Raw genomic sequence first — 21,740 nt, forward strand, 5'->3', positions numbered from 1 at the left:
AATGTAACAGAAGGGTTAACATCACTGTACCAGAACATCACTGTACCAGAACTTTACTGTACCAAAACATCACTGTACCGGAACGTCATTGTACTAGAACATCACTGTACCAGAACGTCTTTCTACCAGAACATCACTGTACCAGAACGTCATTGTACCAGAACGTAACTGTACCAGAACGTCATTGTACCAGAACATCACTGTACCAGAACGTCTTTGTACCAGAACGTCACTGTACCAGAACGTTATTGTACCAGAACGTCACTGTACCAGAACATCACTGTACCAGAATGTGACTGTACCAGAACGTCATTGTACCAGAACGTCACTGTACCAGAATGTCACTGTACCAGAACATCACTGTACCAGAATGTCACTGTACCAGAACGTCACTGTACCAGAATGTCACTGTACCAGAACGTCATTGTACCAGAACGTCACTGTACCAGAACATCTCTGTACCAGAATGTGACTGTACCAAAACGTCAATGTACCAGAACATCTCTGTACCAGAACATCTCTGTACCAGAATGTGACTTTTCCAAAACGTCACTGTACCGGAATGTGACTGTTCCAAAACGTCACTGTACCAGAATGTCACTGTAACAGAATGTGACTGTACCAGAATGTCACTGTAACAGAATGTCACTGTACCAAAACGTCACTGTACCAGAACATCTCTGTACCAGAACGTCACTACCAGAATGCGACTGTTCCAAAACGTCACTGTACCAGAATGTCACTGTAACAGAATGTCACTGTACCAAAACGTCACTGTACCAGAACATCTCTGTACCAGAACGTCACTACCAGAATGCGACTGTTCCAAAACGTCACTGTACCAGAATGTCACTGTACCAGAATGTCACTGTAACAGAATGTCACTGTACCAAAACGTCACTGTACCAGAATGTCACTGTTCCAGAACGTCACTGTACCAGAATGTCACTATACCAGAAAGTCACTGTATCAGAATGTGACTGTACCAAAACGTCACTGTACCAGAATGTGACTGTACCAGAACGTCACTGTACCAGAACGTCTCTGTACCAGAACGTCACTGTACCAGAATGTGACTGATCCAAAACGTCACTGTACCAGAATGTCACTGTACCATAACGTCACTGTACCAGAACGTCATTGTACCAGAACATCTCTGTACCAGAACGTCTCTGTACCAGAACATCTCTGTACCAGAATGTGACTGTACCAAAACATCAATGTACCAGAACATCTCTGTACCAGAACGTCACTACCAGAATGTGACTGTTCCAAAACGTCACTGTACCAGAATGTCACTGTAACAGAACGTCACTGTACCAGAATGTCACTGTAACAGAATGTCACTGTACCAAAACGTCACTGTACCAGAATGTGACTGTACCAGAACGTCACTACCAGAATGCGACTGTTCCAAAACGTCACTGTACCAGAATGTCACTGTACCAGAATGTCACTGTAACAGAATGTCACTGTACCAAAACATCACTGTACCAGAACATCTCTGTACCAGAACGTCACTGTACCAGAATGTGACTGTTCCAAAACGTCACTGTACCAGAACATCTCTGTACCAGAACATCACTGTACCAGAACATCTCTGTACCAGAACGTCAGTGTACCACTGTACCAGAATGTGACTGTTCCAAAACGTTACTGTACCAGAATGTGACTGTTCCAAAATGTCACTGTACCAGAATGTGACTGTTCCAAAATGTCACTGTACCAGAACGTTTCTGTACCAGAACATCACTGTACCAGAACATCTCTGTACCAGAACGTCAGTGTACCACTGTACCAGAATGTGACTGTTCCAAAACGTTACTGTACCAGAATGTGACTGTTCCAAAACGTTACTGTACCAGAATGTGACTGTTCCAAAACGTCACTGTACCAGAACGTCACTGTACCAGAACATCTCTGTACCAGAACGTCACTGTACCACTGTACCAGAATGTGACTGTTCCAAAACGTCACTCTACCAGAACATCTCTGTACCAGAACGTCTCTGTACCAGAACGTCACTGTACCAGAACATCTCTGTACCAGAACGTCACTGTACCAGAACATCTCTGTACCAGAATGTGACTGTTCCAAACCATCACTGTACCAGAACGTCACTGTACCAGAACGTCACTGTACCAGAACGTCTCTGTACCAGATTGTCACTATACCAGAAAGTCACTGTACCAGAATGTGACTGTACCAAAACATCACTGTACCAGAATGTGACTGTACCAGAACGTCACTGTACCACAACGTCTCTGTACCAGAACGTCACTGTACCAGAACATCTCTGTACCAGAACATCACTGTACCAGAACATCTCTGTACCAGAACGTCACTGTACCAGAATGTGACTGATCCAAAACGTCACTGTACCAGAACGTCACTGTACCACAACGTCACTGTACCAGAATGTGACTGTTCCAAAACGTCACTGTACCAGAACATCTCTGTACCAGAACATCACTGTACCAGAACGTCACTGTACCAGAATGTGACTGTTCCAAAACGTCACTGTACCAGAACGTCACTGTACCAGAAGGTCACTGTACCAGAATGTCTCTGTACCAGATTGTCACAATACCAGAAAGTCACTGTACCAGAATGTGACTGTACCAAAACGTCACTGTACCAGAATGTGACTGTACCAGAAAGTCACTGTACCAGAATGTAACTGTAACAAAACGTCACTGTACCAGAATGTGACTGTACAGAACGTCACTGTCCCGGAACGTTACTGTACCAGAATATCACACTACATAGGAACAAAAACTTGTGACAAGAGTATTTATTTCATGATGTTCCACATGTGGTTGGCCATTCAGTATCAGAGATTTTATGAGAGCTTCTATGTGTTGCAGGGAAACCAAGGACCAAAGGGAGACAAGGGAGGCAAGGTAAGCATGGGTGGTTGGCAAGGAAAGCAGGAGGGGTAAAGGTAAGCAGGGGTGGGGGGGCAAGGAAAGCAGGAGGGGGAAAGGTAAGCAGATTTGGGGACAAAGAAAGCAGTGGTGAGGGGCAAAGAAATCAGGGTTGGGGGACATGGTAAGCAGGGTGGGGACAAGGTATGCAGGATAGGGACAGGGTAAGCAGGGGGAGGGGACAAGGTAAGCAGGGGGGGGGCAAGGTAAGCAGGGCTGGGGGGCAAGCAAAGCAGGAGGGGGAAAGGTAAGCTGGGGGGGACATGGTAAGCTGGGTGGGGATAAGGTAAGCAGAGCTGGGGACAAGGTAAGCAGGGGACAAGGTAAGCAGGGGAGACAAGGTAAGCAGGGGAGGCAAGGTAAGCAGGGCTGGGGACAAGGTAAGCAGGGGGAGGCAGGTAAGCAGGGTGGGGACAAGGTAAGCAGGGTGGGGACAAGGTAAGCAGGATGGGGACAAGATAAGCAGGAGAGACAAGGTAAGCAGGGTGGGGACAAGGTAAGCAGGGAGGGGAAAAGGTAAGCAGGGGACAAGGGAAGCAGGATGGGGATAAGGTAAGCAGGTAGGGGGCAAGGTAAGCAGGGTGGGGACACAGTAAGCAGGGTGGGGACAAGGTGAGCAGGGTGGGGACAAGGTAAGCAGGGGGATAAGGTAAGCAGGGAGGACACGGTAAGCAGGGGGACAAGGTAAGCAGGGGGGACAAGGTAAGCAGGGTGGGACATGAAAGCATGGATGGAGGGGCCAAGATAAGGAGTTTAACACAAAGACAAAAAAGACAATAACAACTAACTTCTTGTACTTTAAATACTTGTGTATGTATACATGCCCACCAATCATGTTTCAGGGAGATGGTGGGGAGGTGGGCATGAAGGGCGAGCCTGGCCTGGCCGGGTATGACGGCCTGCCTGGAGCTAAGGTAAGACATGGAGGTCTCATGTAGGTAGCATGTCACATGTAGGAACCATGTTAGTGAGTGAGTGAGTTTGGGTTAATGACGACTTGAACGGTATTTCCGTCTTTCACAGCAGCTTAAAGTGGGAGGAAAGCCTAAAGTGATGCTGGTCTTAAATATTTACCACTTTGGTGACACCCATGAGCATGGTATGGTGTGAACAAACCTAGAAACACCATCAGGGCAAACTGAGTGTGTATGTGTCCCTATGCTGAAGATACCTGAGTGTGTATGTGTCCCTATGCTGAAGATACCAAGGTTTGTATGTGTCCCTATACTGAAGAAACCTGAGTGTGTATGTGTCCCTATGCTGAAGATACCTGAGTGTGTATGTGTCCCTATGCTGAAGATACCAAGGTTTGTATGTGTCCCTATGCTGAAGATACCTGAGTGTGTATGTGTCCCTATGCTGAAGATACCTGAGTGTGTATGTGTCCCTATGCTGAAGATACCTGAGTGTGTATGTGTCCCTATGCTGAAGATACCTGAGTGTGTATGTGTCCCTATGCTGAAAATACCTGAGTGTGTATGTGTCCCTATGCTGAAGATACCTAAGTGTGTATGTGTCCCTATGCTGAAGATATGTATCTTCACATCCAAGAAAAAGAAATAAACACTGTTGCACTTTATCTTGTGCGTTTTTTCTCACAGGATGAAAAAACTATTAGCATCAGTCTTAACCTTGCTATCAGTGTACGGCAGACATGATCAGCCAAACTGTAGCTTTGAAATAGAAACACTTAACATGAGGTGATGAGATGATTGGCTGATGGAAGGGGGGTAACTCCGTGCAGGACATGTTATCACACATACATGGATGGCAAATTGGTACTTATCACCTACATCAATACACAATCTTTGCATCAATGAATTGTAGCCTAGAACATGTTTACTGTCATATGTCACTGTATATGCTGAATGAGGTGTTAATATTTGTTTTTTGTCTCTTACAGGGTGTAAAAAGATCTATACGAGAAGGAAAAATTATATCATTAAAGGTATTTCTGCAGTGCAAGAAGAAGATCTATCACTGAATTTTTTATGTTTTTTTATGAGAGGAAAGCTAATTTCAGGATAAATTTTAAGACTTATTTTTCAGTCGTTATTAATTATCTGGAAATACTAATTGTGAATGTAAGAGGTTGAAGCAGCAGTTCCAGTATGTGAAGTATTCTTCCCTCTAACATTCTCTTCTCTTCCTTCCTTCCAGGGATCAGATTATGAAGTAGTTACAATAAAGGTTGGTTGATGAACTTACTCACACAGAACGTGCATGCCGACATGTGTAGATGCATGTAGATGCTTTTTGTCTTTTCATGTTTTTTGTAGGTTGTGTTTTTTAATTCACCGACATTTTGCACAGTCTCATTCTGATTCGTTTTTTCTTCCCCATTTCTGCTGATGTACTTTCACTGCCCAGTTGTGTTTGGTTTTTCAGTTATTGCATGATGGAAGCAAATTGTCTCAATATCTACAAGCATGTCCTTCATCAGCTATTGTTGCACTTCAGAACTGTGTCAAGATTGCCAGCTTTGACTAGATAAGGGCCCTCTCATTTAATATTTTCATGGGGAACTGAGATTAAATATTTCTTTGGTCAGAGATTCAAAACGTACACAGTACAATTTATTTTTGGAGGTAAACCTGAGGACTAAATATTTTTTGCAAGCTAATTCAGACCAATTTTTTATGTGTTTTTTAAAATCCCACCTTCCCCCCCAGAATGTGAAATGGTTGGCCCTTAAATGAACCAAAGTCTACTCTGTCATCTTGTTGCCTCTTGATACTCTTCATCCCTACACTTTCTGTCCTCGGCCTCCTCCCTGTGTTGTCATGTAAAGCATGTGCATGTTGTGTAGGGCGACCGCGGACCACCAGGTCTTCCTGCTGGACTGGAGGTGGATGAATATGGCCAGAGAATCATTGAACTGAAGGTAGGTCTGTGACTTAAACAGATCCTGCACTGTTGCGGTGGTGGTATATGGAACAAGGGTAGGTCAGTGTTGGTATTTGGAACAAGGGTAGGTCAGTGCATGTATGTGGAACAAGGGTAGGTCGGTGGTAGTATTTGGATCAAGGGTAGGTCAGTGGAGCTGGCTGGAGCAAGGTTAGGTCGGTGCTATGTCTGGAATAAAGGTAGGTCGGTGGAGCTGGCTGGAGCAAGGGTAGGTTGGTGCTGGTGTCTGGAATAAGTGAGGTCGGTGGAGCTGGCTGGAGCTGGCTGAAGCAAGGGTAGGTTGGTGGAGCTGGCTGGAGCAGGGGTAGGTCGGTGCTGGTGTCTGGAATAGAGGTAGGTCGGTGCTGGTGTCTGGAATAGAGGTAGGTCGGTGGAGCTGGCTGGAGCAAGGGCTGGAGCAAGGGTACGTCGTTGTTGGTGTTTGGAATAAAGGAAGGTTGGTGGAGCTGGCTGGAGCAAGGGTAGGTCGGTGCTGGTGTCTGGAGTAAGGTAGGTCGGTGGAGCTGGCTGGAGCAGGGGGAGGCACAAGCACACTTCACAAGCTGTTTAGCTGATGTGTAATGAGCAGGGTGCATCTCAGAAGAAAAGTGACTTTTATAAATGTTTGTGCATGTTTGTGATGTTTGTTTTGTAGTGGTCAATACAGTAAATATAGACTTTTTCATTAAAGACATTATCTTTACTTCAGCTCACATTAAAAACCCTCAAAAACCCCTCATGCTTACATTGACAGTGTTAACTTGAGTGATGATAACAGCTGGTAGATGGGCTAGATACGAATGGCTGCAACAGTAATTATATTGTCTTAAGAATGAATGTTAAATCCAATGTAGGTAACGTCAATTTGATAGTCATACAATTGTAATTATCTGGTTAAATTTAATTATACCTAAACTCTATTGTCCCACAATATAGAGACAAATATCTTTCGGTTTTTACTGAAGTACACTGTGCTACAAAACATGTCACTAATACTTTTGTGACATGACCCTCCTGGTGTATATCACTACTTATATCCTGGTATATATATCTCAGTAATTCCCCAGGGTGAAGTCACTATTACTCTTGTGACATGACCCTCCTGGTGTATATCACTACTTATATCCTGGTATATATATATCTCTGTAATTCCCCAGGGTGAAGTCACTATTACTCTTGTGACATGACCCTCCTGGTGTATATCACTACCTATATCCTGGTATATATATCTCTGTAATTCCCCAGGGTGAAGTCACTATTACTCTTGTGACATGACCCTACTGGTGCATATCACTACCTATATCCTGGTATATATATCTCTGTAATTCTCCAGGGTGAAGTCACTATTACCCATGTCTTGCCACATGACCATCACAGTGTGTATCTCTAGATATATCCTGGTCTATATATATCTGTAATTCCCCAGGGAGAACCAGGCGAGCGGGGTCCTCCAGGACCTCCAGGTGATGCCGGACCGCCGGGACTACCAGGATACGACGGGATTGTTGGACCCCCAGGACCAGCGGTGAGTGGCTTAATGGACCCTCCTCTGTCCTGAAACTCATCTGAAAGTAAATGTCTTGTAACACAAGTGATCAGGGTCCTGTGCACAAAGCAATCTTAGTGCTACGACTGCCGTAAGCCTATGGTATGGGAGTTATGATAACCTTAGCGCTAAAATAACCAGTGAAGATCCAGGGTAGAATAGCTGGAATATTGCTGAGTTTGGCGTTAAACAACAAAAAACAAACAAAACAAAAGCTTTGTGCAAAGGGGTCCAGGATGTGGGATGTTTAACCATGACAAATTTGTCATCATTTTTACCAAACCTCCCATATGTCACCACATAGAGTTTCAAGTATCCAACACCGACAGTGTAATAAAGGGATTGTAGTATACAGGGGGTTGAAGATCTCATATGTTGTTTTCCAGGTTGTTCAAGTTCCACTGGTGATGTTAAAGATGTTTCATCACGAAATAATTGCTATCAACAACAATGATAATATTTTTTATACTACAATGTAATTTCTTCTACTGCAGCCTGTTTATATTCATTATAGTCATTCCAAATGAAACAACAGTACAAGTTAGTTATGGACATCCTGTATTGCATTATGGGAAGTTTCACTGAAGCAGTGACGCATCACCAGACTGATCTGTACTGCTCTTTGTGTGTTGACCTGACTGTGTGTTGAGCTGATTGTGTGTTGATCTGGCTGTGTGTTGAGCTGATTGTGTGTTGACCTGACTGTGTGTTGAGCTGATTGTGTGTTGACCTGACTGTGTGTTGAGCTGATTGTGTGTTGATCTGGCTGTGTGTTGACCTGACTGTGTGTTGAGCTGATTGTGTGTTGACCTGACTGTGTGTTGAGCTGATTGTGTGTTGACCTGACTGTGTTTTGAGCTGATTGTGTGTTGACCTGACTGTGTGTTGAGCTGATTGTGTGTTGACCTGACTGTGTGTTGAGCCGATTGTGTGTTGGTGTGTTCACCTGTCTTCTCCTGATTGTGCTCACCTGATTGTGTGTAGGTTGACCTGACTGTGTGTTGACCTGATTGTGTGTGAGTTGACCTGACTGTGTGTGAGTTGACCTGACTGTGTGAGTTGACCTGACAATGTGTGAGTTGACCTGACAATGTGTGTTTCAGGGCCCGCCAGGACCAGTAGGACCACCAGTGAGTATATCTTCCTCCCGTTCTCACGGACACCCCACATACCCTATCAAACATCAACACTTTAAAGAGATGGCTGGGTAGCCCACATGTTGGTGTGCTGGCCTATCATGCAGATAGTCCAAGTTTGATTCTGTGTACTATTCATGACAATAGTACTTAAAGTGTGTTACATAGCTCGGAGATATATGAAAATGCCACAAGCCCCAAATTCATCATATTCTCAACAAGACAATGTGAGCATGAGAGGTCTAGATATCAAGTATTTCTGTATTTAGTTGTTGGGAGTGTATGACCCGGCAGTCCAAACAATCAGCTTCGTGTGCAGTCATTGTGTCGCTACCTGTGCTTCTATATGTTGCTAGCTATGTGTAGCCATGTATTGCTGTGGTTGTCCATACATTCCCGGGGTAGACGCTTCTACCAAGATACACACCCAGGGTAGACTCTTCATCTACCAAGATACCCACCCAGGGTAGATGCTTCATCTACCAAGATACACACCCTAGGTAGACTCTTCATCTACCAAGATACACACCCTGGGTAGACTCTTCATCTACCAAGATACACACCCTGGGTAGAGGCTTCATCTACAAAGATACACACCCTGGGTAGAGGCTTCATCTACCAAGATACACACCCTGGGTAGGCTCTTCATCTACCAAGATACACACCCAGGGTAGACTCTTCATCTACCAAGATACACACCCTGGGTAGACTCTTCATCTACAAAGATACACACCCTGGGTAGAGGCTTCATCTACCAAGATACACACCCAGGGTAGACTCTTCATCTACCAAGAAACACACCCTGGGTAGACTCTTCATCTACCAAGATACACACCCTGGGTAGAGGCTTCATCTACCAAGATACACACCCAGGGTAGACTCTTCATCTACCAAGATACACACCCAGGGTAGATGCTTCATCTACCAAGATACACACCCTGGGTAGAGGCTTCATCTACCAAGATACACACCCTGGGTAGAGGCTTCATCTACCAAGATAACACCCTGGGTAGAGGCTTCATCTACCAAGATACACACCCTGGGTAGACTCTTCATCTACCAAGATACACACCCTGGGTAGAGGCTTCATCTACCAAGATACACACCCTGGGTAGAGGCTTCATCTACCAAGATACACACCCTGGGTAGAGGCTTCATCTACCAAGATACACACCCTGGGTAGAGGCTTCATCTACCAAGATACACACCCTGGGTAGACTCTTCATCTACCAAGATACACACCCAGGGTAGATGCTTCATCTACAAAGATACGCACCCTGGGTAGAGGCTTCATCTACCAAGATACACACCCAGGGTAGACTCTTCATCTACCAAGATACACACCCTGGGTAGAGGCTTCATCTACCAAGATACACACCCAGGGTAGACACATCTCTGCCCAGCCACAGTTGCCTGTGTAGCAACTATCAAGTGGGCTTGTAAGTGTGGGTTGGGTTCCCGTGTTGTGAGGAGTCTGATGTGAGCTGCATGCCCTTGTCACAGAGTCTGCAGCTGGCACTTCATGTCCATACTTGCATGTTTTCTTCAGGGCTTAGCAGGAAAAGATGGCATGCCAGGAGAACCGGTAAGTATTATCCATATTTCTGTTGGCGCTTGGCAGCCTGTCAAACAACCGATACTCCAATACACCCTGAGAACAAACCAGAAACTACTGTTCTCTCACTTAGTTTGGTTTGGCTAGAGACAACTTACTGTCATTTTCTGAACACTTGATTATTATAGTGAGTAAGGAACTGTGTAGGTTACTATGGACCTCGGCTGTAGACTGTACAACCGGGGGATAGCTCACCCTCATGCTCAGGCCTGTCTCGGTCTGCGGAAAAATATTGCAAAGGTAGATTTCCAACTGACCATTTAGTGACAAAACCCCAAGTTTTCTGCCTCTTTCATGTGAGTTGATCCTCGCATGTCTTATAAGGGGAAAGGACATCTGACTATCTTAAGTTTTACTTTATAGCCCCTCCTTGATAAAACCGTGAGATAGCTCAATATCAGAATTCAATCAGTTGGCAAAATGTAGGATAATTTTCATGTTCAATATATCTTGTAAGCTTTTGTGTGTGTCTTGTCCAATTGTTGATGGCTATGTTTGCTTGTGCGCTGCCCAGAGCAACTTCTGTTGTTCTCACGCGGTATGTCATTGATCAGCCCAGTGCAACCAATCAGTGCCCAAGCGGCATGCTGTGGGTCAAAGGTTTCCCATCATGCCCTTGTTTGTTATGGAGGACATACCCTGTAAACAAATTATATTGATTATTTCTGTATCCGCAATGTCTGTACCCTGCTTATTGGAATCTCTCACTGCAGTCAGAAACTATCCTCCATCTTGTACAACTTACCCGAAGACTATATTCACTCTTGTACTACTGTCCTGACAACTATCAGTTGTAATGTAATCAAGAAGTTGGGATGACATTCTGACTGCACTGAGGTTGGCCATGCTTGTGCACACGACTTTATAACAGTCATAATTTGTCAGATAATTGTGTAATATTTTCCAAAAATTTGAAAGAAACATGAACTGGAGAACAATTTTAACCAGATGGCATGGTCATGGGGTTGAAATTTGTGTTCTCCATTAAATCTGGGGAATAAAATCTAAATTTTCTGGGTCTGTATTTTATGAAAAGTTTGAAGATCAAAACAATTGTCAGATCCAGCAAATGTAAGATCAGGGAGGTTATGAGAAACACAACATATGGTTCTGTGGCCTAGGACCAAACTAGTCGTGAACACAAGCTGCATTCTCCCTATTATGAGCACCGCTGCTATTTGATACACATTGTATTCCACCCTGCTTGGCACTGTCTCTTGTCATGTACTAATACAGGGTGAGAAAGGGGAGATAGGCCTCCCGGGGATGCCCGGACGCTTAGGGTCCAAAGGCGCGAAGGGAGAGTTGGGCAAGCCAGGACTGACCAAGTTCAATGGACAGCCGGGTCCCCAGGGGATACAGGGGCCCAAGGGAGACTTAGGTCCGGCAGGACCCCAAGTGAGTGGTTGCATGTGTCGCTGCACTGTGACCTGCTGCCGTATAGCATGAGAGTGTCCATACTGCATGGGACTGTTGCTGTATAACACAGGGGATATAAACAGGTGCATGTAGAAGGGCAGATTCTTTCACTGGAAATACCGAAAAGTAACGGACAAGTGTCATCACGGTTGAATAAAACTTGTTTTACTGTAGAATTTGTTCAGAATTTAATATTAGGAAAGAACCTGAGAAAGTGCTGTTTGCTTATTGATATAGTTTTCGTTTGTTTTTTGGGGGGGTTTCTTCTTCAAGAATTTCAAGAGATTTTAGAAATTATCTTTGAGACATCACTTTCATCAATTGTCTTTAAATAATCTCTGGAATAAATCTGTGAAATGTGTAATGAAATCGGTCTGCCATATAACTTTAATATTAATTGGTTCTCACCAACATTTTGCCTCCAGGTTTCTTGTTAGATATGAGAGTGAGAGTCAACAGTGAACAATTAGTCATTCGTGTTTTTCAATCTCAAACCATCTCCCCGGTGCCCTTCAGCCTTGTGTGGCTGCGTAGCTCCCACTTCTCCCACTTCCCCCAACTTATCTCGGTTAACTCATCTTATCTCGGTTAACTCGTCTTATCTCGGTTAACTCGTCTTATCTCTGTTAACATGCATGTGCCAGCAACGTTGACGACCAAGGTCATCTTTCTCTTCTCTAATTAACACCATCCCCCAATCCTGTCTCACAGTATCATACACAACAGCTTAGGTAGACACATTCACTGCGAGTCTTGGACACATTCACTTCTTCTTTGGAATGTTCACATACTTGTCACTGAAAGCCTCACTGTCACCTGATTTATGTGTGTAGCACAGTACACTAGGAGGTGACACAAGGTGCTACACCTCACCTCACAAACAAGCAATTGTACGGATGACAACATGCAGATACTTGCACCTTTATCATACTGTCTGCACAACAAATATTGCAACACTGTAAGAAGTTGTCATCCATACAATATTGACTGTAACATTGCAACACTGTAAGAAGTTGTCATCCATACAATATTGGTTGTAACATTGCAACACTGTAAGAAGTTGTCATCCATACAATATTGCCTGTAACATTGCAACACTGTAAGAAGTTGTCATCCATACAATATTGCCTGTAACATTGCAACATTGTAAGAAGTTGTCATCCATACAATATTGCCTGTAACATTGCAACACTGTAAGAAGTTGTCATCCATACATTATTGCCTGCAACATTGCAACACTGTAAGAAGTTGTCATCCATACAATATTGACTGTAACATTGCAACACTGTAAGAAGTTGTCATCCATAAAATATTGCCTGTAACATTGCAACACTGTAAGAAGTTGTCATCCATACAATATTGCCTGTAACATTGCAACACTTTTTAGAAGTTGTCATCTATACAATATTGCCTGTATCATTGCAACACTGTAAGAAGTTGTCATCCATACAATATTGCCTGTAACATTGCTACACTGTAAGAAGTTGTCATCTATACAATATTGACTGTTTTTTCCTTATTTAAATTCTACAATGTGAATATTTAGAAACTATAGGTTTATAGGTTCATGTTTGCATCATTCATGACCTTTATCAAACACATCCCAGATTGTGTATTACTGTGAATGAGTGAGTGAGAAACTCCTCCATTCCTCCATTTAACACTTTCTTTTTTATCCTTCAACTAACCCACTTTGCCTTTATTCATTTTATTACCTGGTTTACTGATCCCCAAACTTAAATTTTCTGGTTTCTGGAAAGACAATATTCAGTATAATGTTCAACCACCATGGACAGTTGTTAGGGAACTCTGTAAACCAAGTAATACCAGGAAATGCCTGCTGATAGCTGACAGGGCTGCAACTGATGCTGGAACAACTAATCCTGCTGCTATCCATACGTGTAACATTTTCTGTCATTTCCTATACTGACACTAATGTCTTCACTACCTGAAGTCCTTAGCAGGTCAAACTTGACTGCATGCGTTGACGATGTTGCGTTGACGATGTTACTAACATGTTGTGTTGCAGGGGAAGCGAGGACATAAGGGTGAACGTGGGGGTGGGTATGATCCAGACGGAAGCTTTCCCGCTGGCTTCATCCTTGGCCCCCCCGGTCCCCCTGGACCCCCGGGCCAGACGGTGAGCGCCATGTTGCCCAGCAACCCACTCCCCAGCGCTGCTGTAGTTTAATCTTGGCTACTGACCGGCACCGTGAATGCAGCTCTCACCAGCTCTTGCATGCATGCATAATCGTTGTTCTGTTTTATGTTTGCTTCATGGCCCTTTTTTATTTCATCATTGTTTTCTCCTCATAACCAGCCCATGTAATCTGCACAATGTCCTTGACCTTTCCCATGTCATGACATCCTCCACAATGTCATGGACTCCTTTGATGAAACCTGGAGATCCTCCAGAATCTCTTCCAGGCCCAGAGTCGCCGTCTTCACTGGTTCACAAGCCACTCATTCATTGTGAACACTGCTTTTGTTGTAACACCTTTATGAAATATATGACAAACTGAACTTTACAAACATAAGGATCAGTCTGTCACGTCCACATGCTACTTTGCTGCAGTCACAAACCATCAACAGAAACCAAATATATTGTTCCAAAAAAGTAAATTATAATATTTGTTAATACTGTTTCAAAATATCCCATCCTTGGCTCTCTCTCCCCAAGTTGTGACCTCCTTCGGTCACTACGCGACTGTTTTCGGTCACTGCTGACTGCAGCAAGGGGGATCATGGGTAATGACTGCAGCAAATGTAGGTCAGCAAGGGCTAGGTCATGCAGCTCCAGATCTTAGTTGTGGTTACCACGGAAACATGCAGAAACTAGTATGAAACTAATCTTGATCCTGTGAGTTATCTCCCCTTGCTTCATCAGTTCCCATGATTCCACACACATAGAGAGCTGGTTGGAGCCATGCCTGACCGCCTTCGCTGTTAGACAGGAAATATGATTGATTTGTCAGGCCTACATGTTGTCAGCTTGAAGTTCATTTGTTTGTTTTTGAAAACATGGGGGGGGGTGATGTTTGAGTAAAGATGTAGTGTAAATAAGAACTGTATCGGGACAGCATGGAGGCTGACATGTTGTTGGGAGAACGTTTACTAATGGTTGCTCCTCAATCATCAAGAGAGGACGAACATGCCGCATGGAGGTGAAGAAAAAAAGTGGACGCAACCGCAGAGAGCGATTGTCAAAAACTCACAAAGCGGGCAAGAATGGCAGCTCGAAGTTATCTCCATTGAAAGAAAAAAAGAAAAGCAAACGTAATCGCAAACCCCGCCACTTAGCCGACAAAGAGGTACCCTCATGTAGATTAGCTGAGTAGAGTTATGTAACCTAACATTTGCTGCAGTTACGGGTGAGGGATCGGTAACACTGTCATCCTAGGCCTCCATATATGGCCAAATAATCGCTTCCAAGGTTCTCTGCTCTTGTACCTACAGTAACAAGGCCTTGGACGTCAGCTTCTTGATGTGATGTGAGCGTTGTTTCGTGTACACTGCGCAAGTTTATCAATTGGTTGACGGCCAAACTCATGTTTTCATATACTCCATTTTATGTGAAAAGATAAACCATGAGCTAACATTGCTTACCCCAAAATAAGCAGTGACTCGTGCATCTGTACTAAAGGATTCATGAAGTTGACGAAGCACTTATTTACTAGGTTCTCATGATTGGCTCTGTGATACAGTGGGAGAATGCCCGTGCATCAGCCGAGTCGATTGCAGAATGGTTTTTGAAATATTTCCTAAATCCTGAATTTAGGTTCATCATGGTGTAACTGTCTGGTGTTGAATGACACATGACTGTGTTGTGTCAATCTCATTAAAATCAGATCTTAGTTCTCGCTACAGCTAAACAAAGATCTGAGGACATCCCATTACGGGCCACGTCAGACTGACCTTGCGCAAACTTTGACTGACCAATGGAATGACCAATCAGAAGGCAGCTTTCTCGTGCTTTATGGAACTAATTTCAAATTGGTGACAATGCTTCGAAACATATTTTGACAAATTCTCGATTACAAATTTAATACCTGAACAAAAGAACATTCTGGGATGGCTAAAAGATGGTCTAGATTGTATGAACTCAGTTGTTAAACCCGTAACTATTGTTCGGAGTTAAAGTTTTCGAGGTTGAATGATTAGAAATCACATTCCGATTGTCACTTTCATAATCTGGTAGGCGATGCTCTGATTGGTTGGATGAAAGGTCGTTCTGACGTCACAACTAATGGGATGTCCTCAGATATTTGTTTAGCGGTAGCGAGAACTGAGGTCTGATTTTGATGAGATTGGTGTTGTGTTGAATGACATATGTCTGTGTTGTGTTGAATGACACATGACTGTTGTGTTGAATGACACATGACTGTTGTGTTGAATGACACATGACTGTTGTGTTAAATGACACATGCACTGTGTTGTGTTGAATGACACATGACTGTTGTGTTGAATGACACATGACTGTTGTGTTGAATGACACATGACTGTTGTGTTGAATGACACATGCACTGTGTTGTGTTGAATGACACATGACTGTTGTGTTGAATGACACATGCACTGTGTTGTGTTGAATGACACATGTCTGTGTTGTGTTGAATGAAACATGACTGTTGTGTTGAATGACACATGTCTGTGTTGTGTTGAATGACACATGCACTGTGTTGTGTTGAATGACACATGACTGTTGTGTTGAATGACACATGCACTGTGTTGTGTTGAATGACACATGACTGTTGTGTTGAATGACATGTCTGTGTTGTGTTGAATGACACATGCACTGTGTTGTGTTGAATGACACATGACTGTGTTGTGTTGAATGAAACATGACTGTGTTGTGTTGAATGACATGTGCACTGTGCTGTGTTGAATGACATGTGCACTGTGTTGTGTTGACCAAAATAAACAAAAGCTACATTAGTGATACAAATGTTGTAAGAGTGTCAGAGCGTGGGAGTTGTAGGACTTGGATCATTTCTGCAATGGTACCCTGGGCCCAGTCTTGATTGTGACAAATAAATCAACTCATAAATTTACAGCAGGCCATGAGGACAATACCAATCTGAGAGTACAGGCCCAACACAAGATCAACCTGCCTCGGGCCTACAGGCAGGCGTTAATTTTTAGCAGTGACTAGGGACACACCTTTTGTATTTGATGGTTTACATACTTTAGCTCACCAATTAACTGTGGTAAAAAAAAAAATTAATTTGTGTATTTCAGTATATTTATTTTATGTTTAATTTATATATAGAGCATGAAGCTGTTTGGGTCACTTTATCTGAAAACTGGTTTTACCATGTTTACTCCTGAGAAAGCTTTGTATGGTCAGAGACTGCACTCAATGTATTTCATAAATATCTTAAAAATTAAACTTTAAAAAAATATTTTTTTCAAAATTGTTATTGTATTAAACGTTTAAAGTTAGTTGTATCAATGTATTTTTCTAATCCATCAAAGATATTTTGTTTGCATCATTTTGGTCAAAGCTATAAACCCAACATTTAAAAAGTGTGGCCATTAGCTTGCCAGCTTGCCACTTCTCCATAACCTAACACCTTCTTTGTAGAGACCAAGGCAGTGTCACAGTTTATTTCAGGTGCTACCGACTAGCGTCCTCACACCCTGCCTCCATGTACTGGCTAAACGTTAGCTGCCATGTCCGCTCAGACATGCAGCTGGAACATCGCTATGGTGGAAGATTTAACACTGTAGAAGCTGATATAACAGAGAGGGGAATTATTTCACAGACTCACAGGACAGGTATACATTCTATAGACATTACATCACAAATGATGTCATAACATCACTCATTTGTTGGTGAAGCTGTTTTAGCTGTCCACTCTGTCACTTTGTGGTCTTGGGGATGTATTCTGCCTTTACATGGCGAGATCTTTTACTGTACTCATGGATGCTGATATTGTATTAAGTGTCCTTGCTGTGCATCACACTAAGTATGGGGATGAAGTTGTTGCTGCTGCACTGTTGCTGCTGATGATGATGATGATGATGATGATGATGATGATTTGCGAGTCCCTCGTCTCAGCTGTGATGCCATGAAATAATTCCCTTCTCTCTGCTCATCTGTACGAGTCATCCATTACGACATGTTCCAACAAATGTACATACTCTAATTCCTGCTACCAGATTGTACTTTCATAATTAACAAATTATTACCACGACCAGAATGTCTGTACCTTAATTACTATACACACTGTAATCTGATAACTTATGTATTCTTACGTAACCATGGTAACATGTCCAGTATATCATTCACAATGTAAAAATGTTTATGTAATTATTTATGTAAATTTAATTATTTTAAGCCTACTTTTTCTCATAACAGAATGCAGATAATGGTTGTTAAAGTTCAGCTCTAAATTTGCCTAAGGTTTGCCTGTGTATTTGTGTACTAATGTTGTATGGCCGTGCATGGTTCTGTATCTTTCAGACAGGTGCAGCAACGTCATCATCTCCATGGATGCCACCACCAGCTACATAGACATGCTCTGTAAGGAGACGCTATGTCTCATCATCCTCCCTATTGCAGGGTCTTTATGACGAACCAACTCAGCAGTTCCTCATTGTATCATCGATATTGCCCTTTTAGTGAATACTACCAGGAGGACTGCCTGCATGTTTGAGACAAGTTTACCACTGAGGTGTTGACAGTAGTTTGTGTTAAAGTGAAGTGGTTGATGATGTGTGTTCTCTCCATAGGGTCAGATCGGTCTTCCAGGCGCCCCAGGCCCCCTTGGGGCAAAAGGGGATAGGGGAAAGCGGGGGAAACGGGTAAATACCACCTCTGTCTGCACGTGTCGTGTAGGTGTGCATGCCTCACTTCTCTCTTCAGTTGCATGTCATCCATCTCGGAGGTGCGCCTCTTCGTCTACAAACTGTGTGTGTCTTCGTAGTGTCAGCATGATGCAACACGGTAGCTCACATACTGCTCCAGGCTCAAAGTATCGCTGTAGGTTATCCCACTTCAAAGTATCAATATCACATATTAGTCATATTGCTATTAAGCTTCATATCTCTATAAGTATTGATATTGATGTAGACTGTTAATATCCATATAACGTTACATCTACCGTATCACTATCAGATGTAAGCAATATTGCTGGTGTGTACCCATATCTCTGTGAAGTATCCATATCACTATTAGATATAAGCAATATTGTTAGTGTGTATCCATATCTCCATGAAGTATCCATATCACTATTAGATATAAGCAATATTGTTAGTGTGTACCCGTATCTCCATGAAGTATCCATATCACTATTAGATATAAGCAATATTGTTAGTGTGTACCCATATCTCCATGAAGTATCCATATCACTATTAGATATAAGCAATATTGTTAGTGTGTACCCATATCTCCATGAAGTATCCATATCACTATTAGATATAAGCAATATTGTTAGTGTGTACCCATATCTCCATGAAGTATCCATATCACTATCAGATATAAGCAATATTGTTATTGTGTACCCATATCTCCATAAAGTATCCATATCACTATCAGATATAAGCAATATTGTTATTGTGTACCCATATCTCCATAAAGTATCTATGTCTCTGTAGGTTAATATCCATATAACATCAAAGTTCCAGATCTTTATTAAATATTCATATTGCTATTATGTAAACAGATCACTTTTATGTATATATAAAACACTGTTTGTCACAGCTCTAAAGTAGCCGTGGCTATAAACAATACACTCCACTTAAGAGATTGCTAGAAAGTAAACAGATTGCCAAAAAAGCATCTATATCTCTATACATCATTCATACTGCTGTAGAATATCCCTTCTGCTGATAGCCATGTAATAAGAAAGTATAAACATTGCCATGAAGTATCTATGGTTACAGAGTATCGATATTGATAGAAAGGAGTCCTAATCCAGTCACTTCTTAAATCATTATTGAGAATAGTGATGTCAGTGCAGCTATTCATTGAGCAGACTCCTGCTTAAAACTGTTTGTTGTGATGCACTGGTCCAGTATTCCATTGATGCTGATGGTCACTGATGGGAGCTGGGATAAAACACTCCATAATAGCCACCATCATGGATGTATTGAGGCAGATTACAATATAGATTGTAGAAAATTAATTATTGACTAGCAGTATTGATAGTATTTACCAAATAATAAACAAATATATATAAGTCTATTTGAGAAGGATCTTTACCCAGCTACTTTTAGATCTCTGTTTTATGAGAGTTCCCTTCCTCAACTGTAATCTTATTCTCCATCTCCATCCCTGCTGGTGTATACGCCTCGTATCTTCATCTGCATTCTTTGTGACATAAACACATTAATCACTGTTAGGTCATACAGTGGGCTATGCACCTACCCTGGTATATGGGTTGTACGATATGTCTGTCTTTAATCAGCATGATCTGGGTAACTTACCAGGTACAATGTCTTGTTACTAACAAGGAATGAAGTTGATGATGTTGATAGATAGGCTGTTAGACGTGTGATGTGGATCATTATATTCTAGGCTAGCTCCTGCAGCTGATAGTAAATGCATCATCACATTACCATTGGTGCCATTACAACTAGACCATTGGTTCCAGTACATTGAGACCATTGGAGCCAGGACATCTAGATCATTGGTGCTATTACAAATAGACCATTGGTGCCAGTACATTTAAACCATTGGTGCCAGGACATCTAGATCATTGGTGCCATTACAGCTAGACCATAGGTGCCAGTACATTTAGACCATTGGTTCCAGGACATGTAGGCCATTGGTGCCCTGACATCTAGATCATTGGTGCCATTACAACTAGATCATTGGTGCCATTACAACTAGATCATTGGTGCCAGTTTGCCTAGGCTGCTAGTGCCGATATATCTAGACAATTGTAGCTAGTACATACTAGACCATTGGTGCCAGTATATCTAGACCATTAGTGCCAGTACATCTAGATCATTGATGCCAGTACATACTAAACCATTGGTGCCAGTACATACTAGACCATTGGTGCCAGTACATACTAGACCATTGGTGCTTTTACAACTAGACCATTGGTGCCAGGACATCTAGATCATTGGTGCCAGTACATTTAGACCATTGGTGTCATTCATCCAGGCCATTGGTGCCAGTACATTTAGACCATTGGTGGCGTACATCCAGGCCATTGGTGCCAGGACATTTAGACCATTGGTGGCGTACATCCAGACCATTGGTGCCAATACAATTAGGCCATTGGTGCCAGTACATTTAGACCATTGGTGTCATTCATTCAGGCCATTGGTGCCAGGACATCTAGACCATTGGTGCCAGGACATTTAGACCATTGGTAGCGTACATCCAGGCCATTGGTGCCAGGACATCTAGACAGTTGGTGGTTTTTATATTAGACCATTGGTGCCAGTACATCTAGGCCGTTGGTGCAAGTACTAACAGTGCTGAGTATGTATACCACAGCAGACATGTTGTATAAATTATATAACAGCATGGGGACATGAATCAGCATGACTGGTGTCTGCAGGATGGTGAAGTAGTAACTCATATAGCACTGATAGTCCATGTAAATACTCACTGAAGACAAGGCTAATTTAGAGAATGTTGGTGTTCTTGCATGGTAGAACCGTATTGATTCACGCAAGTTTTACAAACATTCCATTTTATCAGTCAAAAACTTATTGTACTGGAACTATAAAGTAACTGAAGTTGATCTGAGAACAGAATAGAAAGATAACAATAGCAATCATGTACGATAATGATAACAGTGTAAAATGAATAACACTTGCTGCCAACAAGCTTTTTTTCCCTATCTTCCGACTATGCACTGTCGCCCTGCTATGGTGGTCACCTCATTGTTGATGTGTTGTGTGTGTGTTGCTCCTCCAGGGCAGGAGGGGACATCGAGGGGAGAAGGGCATGCTGGGAAGGTTTGGCTTCCCCGGCCCCCAGGGGCCACCGGGTGACCTTGGCCCCCAGGGTGAGAAGGGCTCATTCGGTCTCCCAGGGCAACAGGTAGGTATTGTTACATTGTGTTGCATGATGCTGGTCCAACCTCCTCTCCTCCATCCGCCACTCTGCTGTATCAACTGTTTTGTTTAGTTGCCATTGGGTCAGACCAAGAACCCCTAGGTTACTTGTTCCTCTGTTTTAGGCACTGCACTAATCAGTGTCAAACTATGTTGTCATGGCGACCACATTGATGTCCTCTGCATGCTCTCTG

At 42.8% G+C, this 21,740-nt stretch overlaps 1 protein-coding gene across 13 annotated transcripts in view; it reads left to right on the plus strand.

The window, feature by feature from the left end:
* The window catches only part of LOC139468474 (collagen alpha-1(XXIII) chain-like), a 144,409-nt gene that overhangs the window by 83,071 nt on the left and 39,598 nt on the right, over positions 1-21,740 (plus strand). For 11 of the 13 annotated variants that reach the window (XM_071250456.1, XM_071250445.1, XM_071250449.1 and 8 more), the window contains 8 exons: positions 2,868-2,903; positions 3,770-3,841; positions 5,737-5,811; positions 7,240-7,338; positions 8,463-8,489; positions 10,045-10,080; positions 11,347-11,508; positions 21,407-21,532. In XM_071250456.1, the coding sequence (XP_071106557.1) occupies positions 2,868-2,903; positions 3,770-3,841; positions 5,737-5,811; positions 7,240-7,338; positions 8,463-8,489; positions 10,045-10,080; positions 11,347-11,508; positions 21,407-21,532 (633 nt within the window). Of the gene's footprint in view, positions 1-2,867; positions 2,904-3,769; positions 3,842-4,830; positions 4,876-5,087; positions 5,118-5,736; positions 5,812-7,239; positions 7,339-8,462; positions 8,490-10,044; positions 10,081-11,346; positions 11,509-18,261; positions 18,334-21,406; positions 21,533-21,740 lie in introns of all 13 variants that reach the window. The other 2 variants (XM_071250446.1, XM_071250457.1) reach the window with 2 other exon arrangements.

Source organism: Haliotis cracherodii, unplaced genomic scaffold (genome assembly GCF_022045235.1).
Source record: "Haliotis cracherodii isolate W230 unplaced genomic scaffold, xgHalCrac1.p SCAF_2, whole genome shotgun sequence".
NCBI lineage: Eukaryota > Metazoa > Mollusca > Gastropoda > Lepetellida > Haliotidae > Haliotis > Haliotis cracherodii.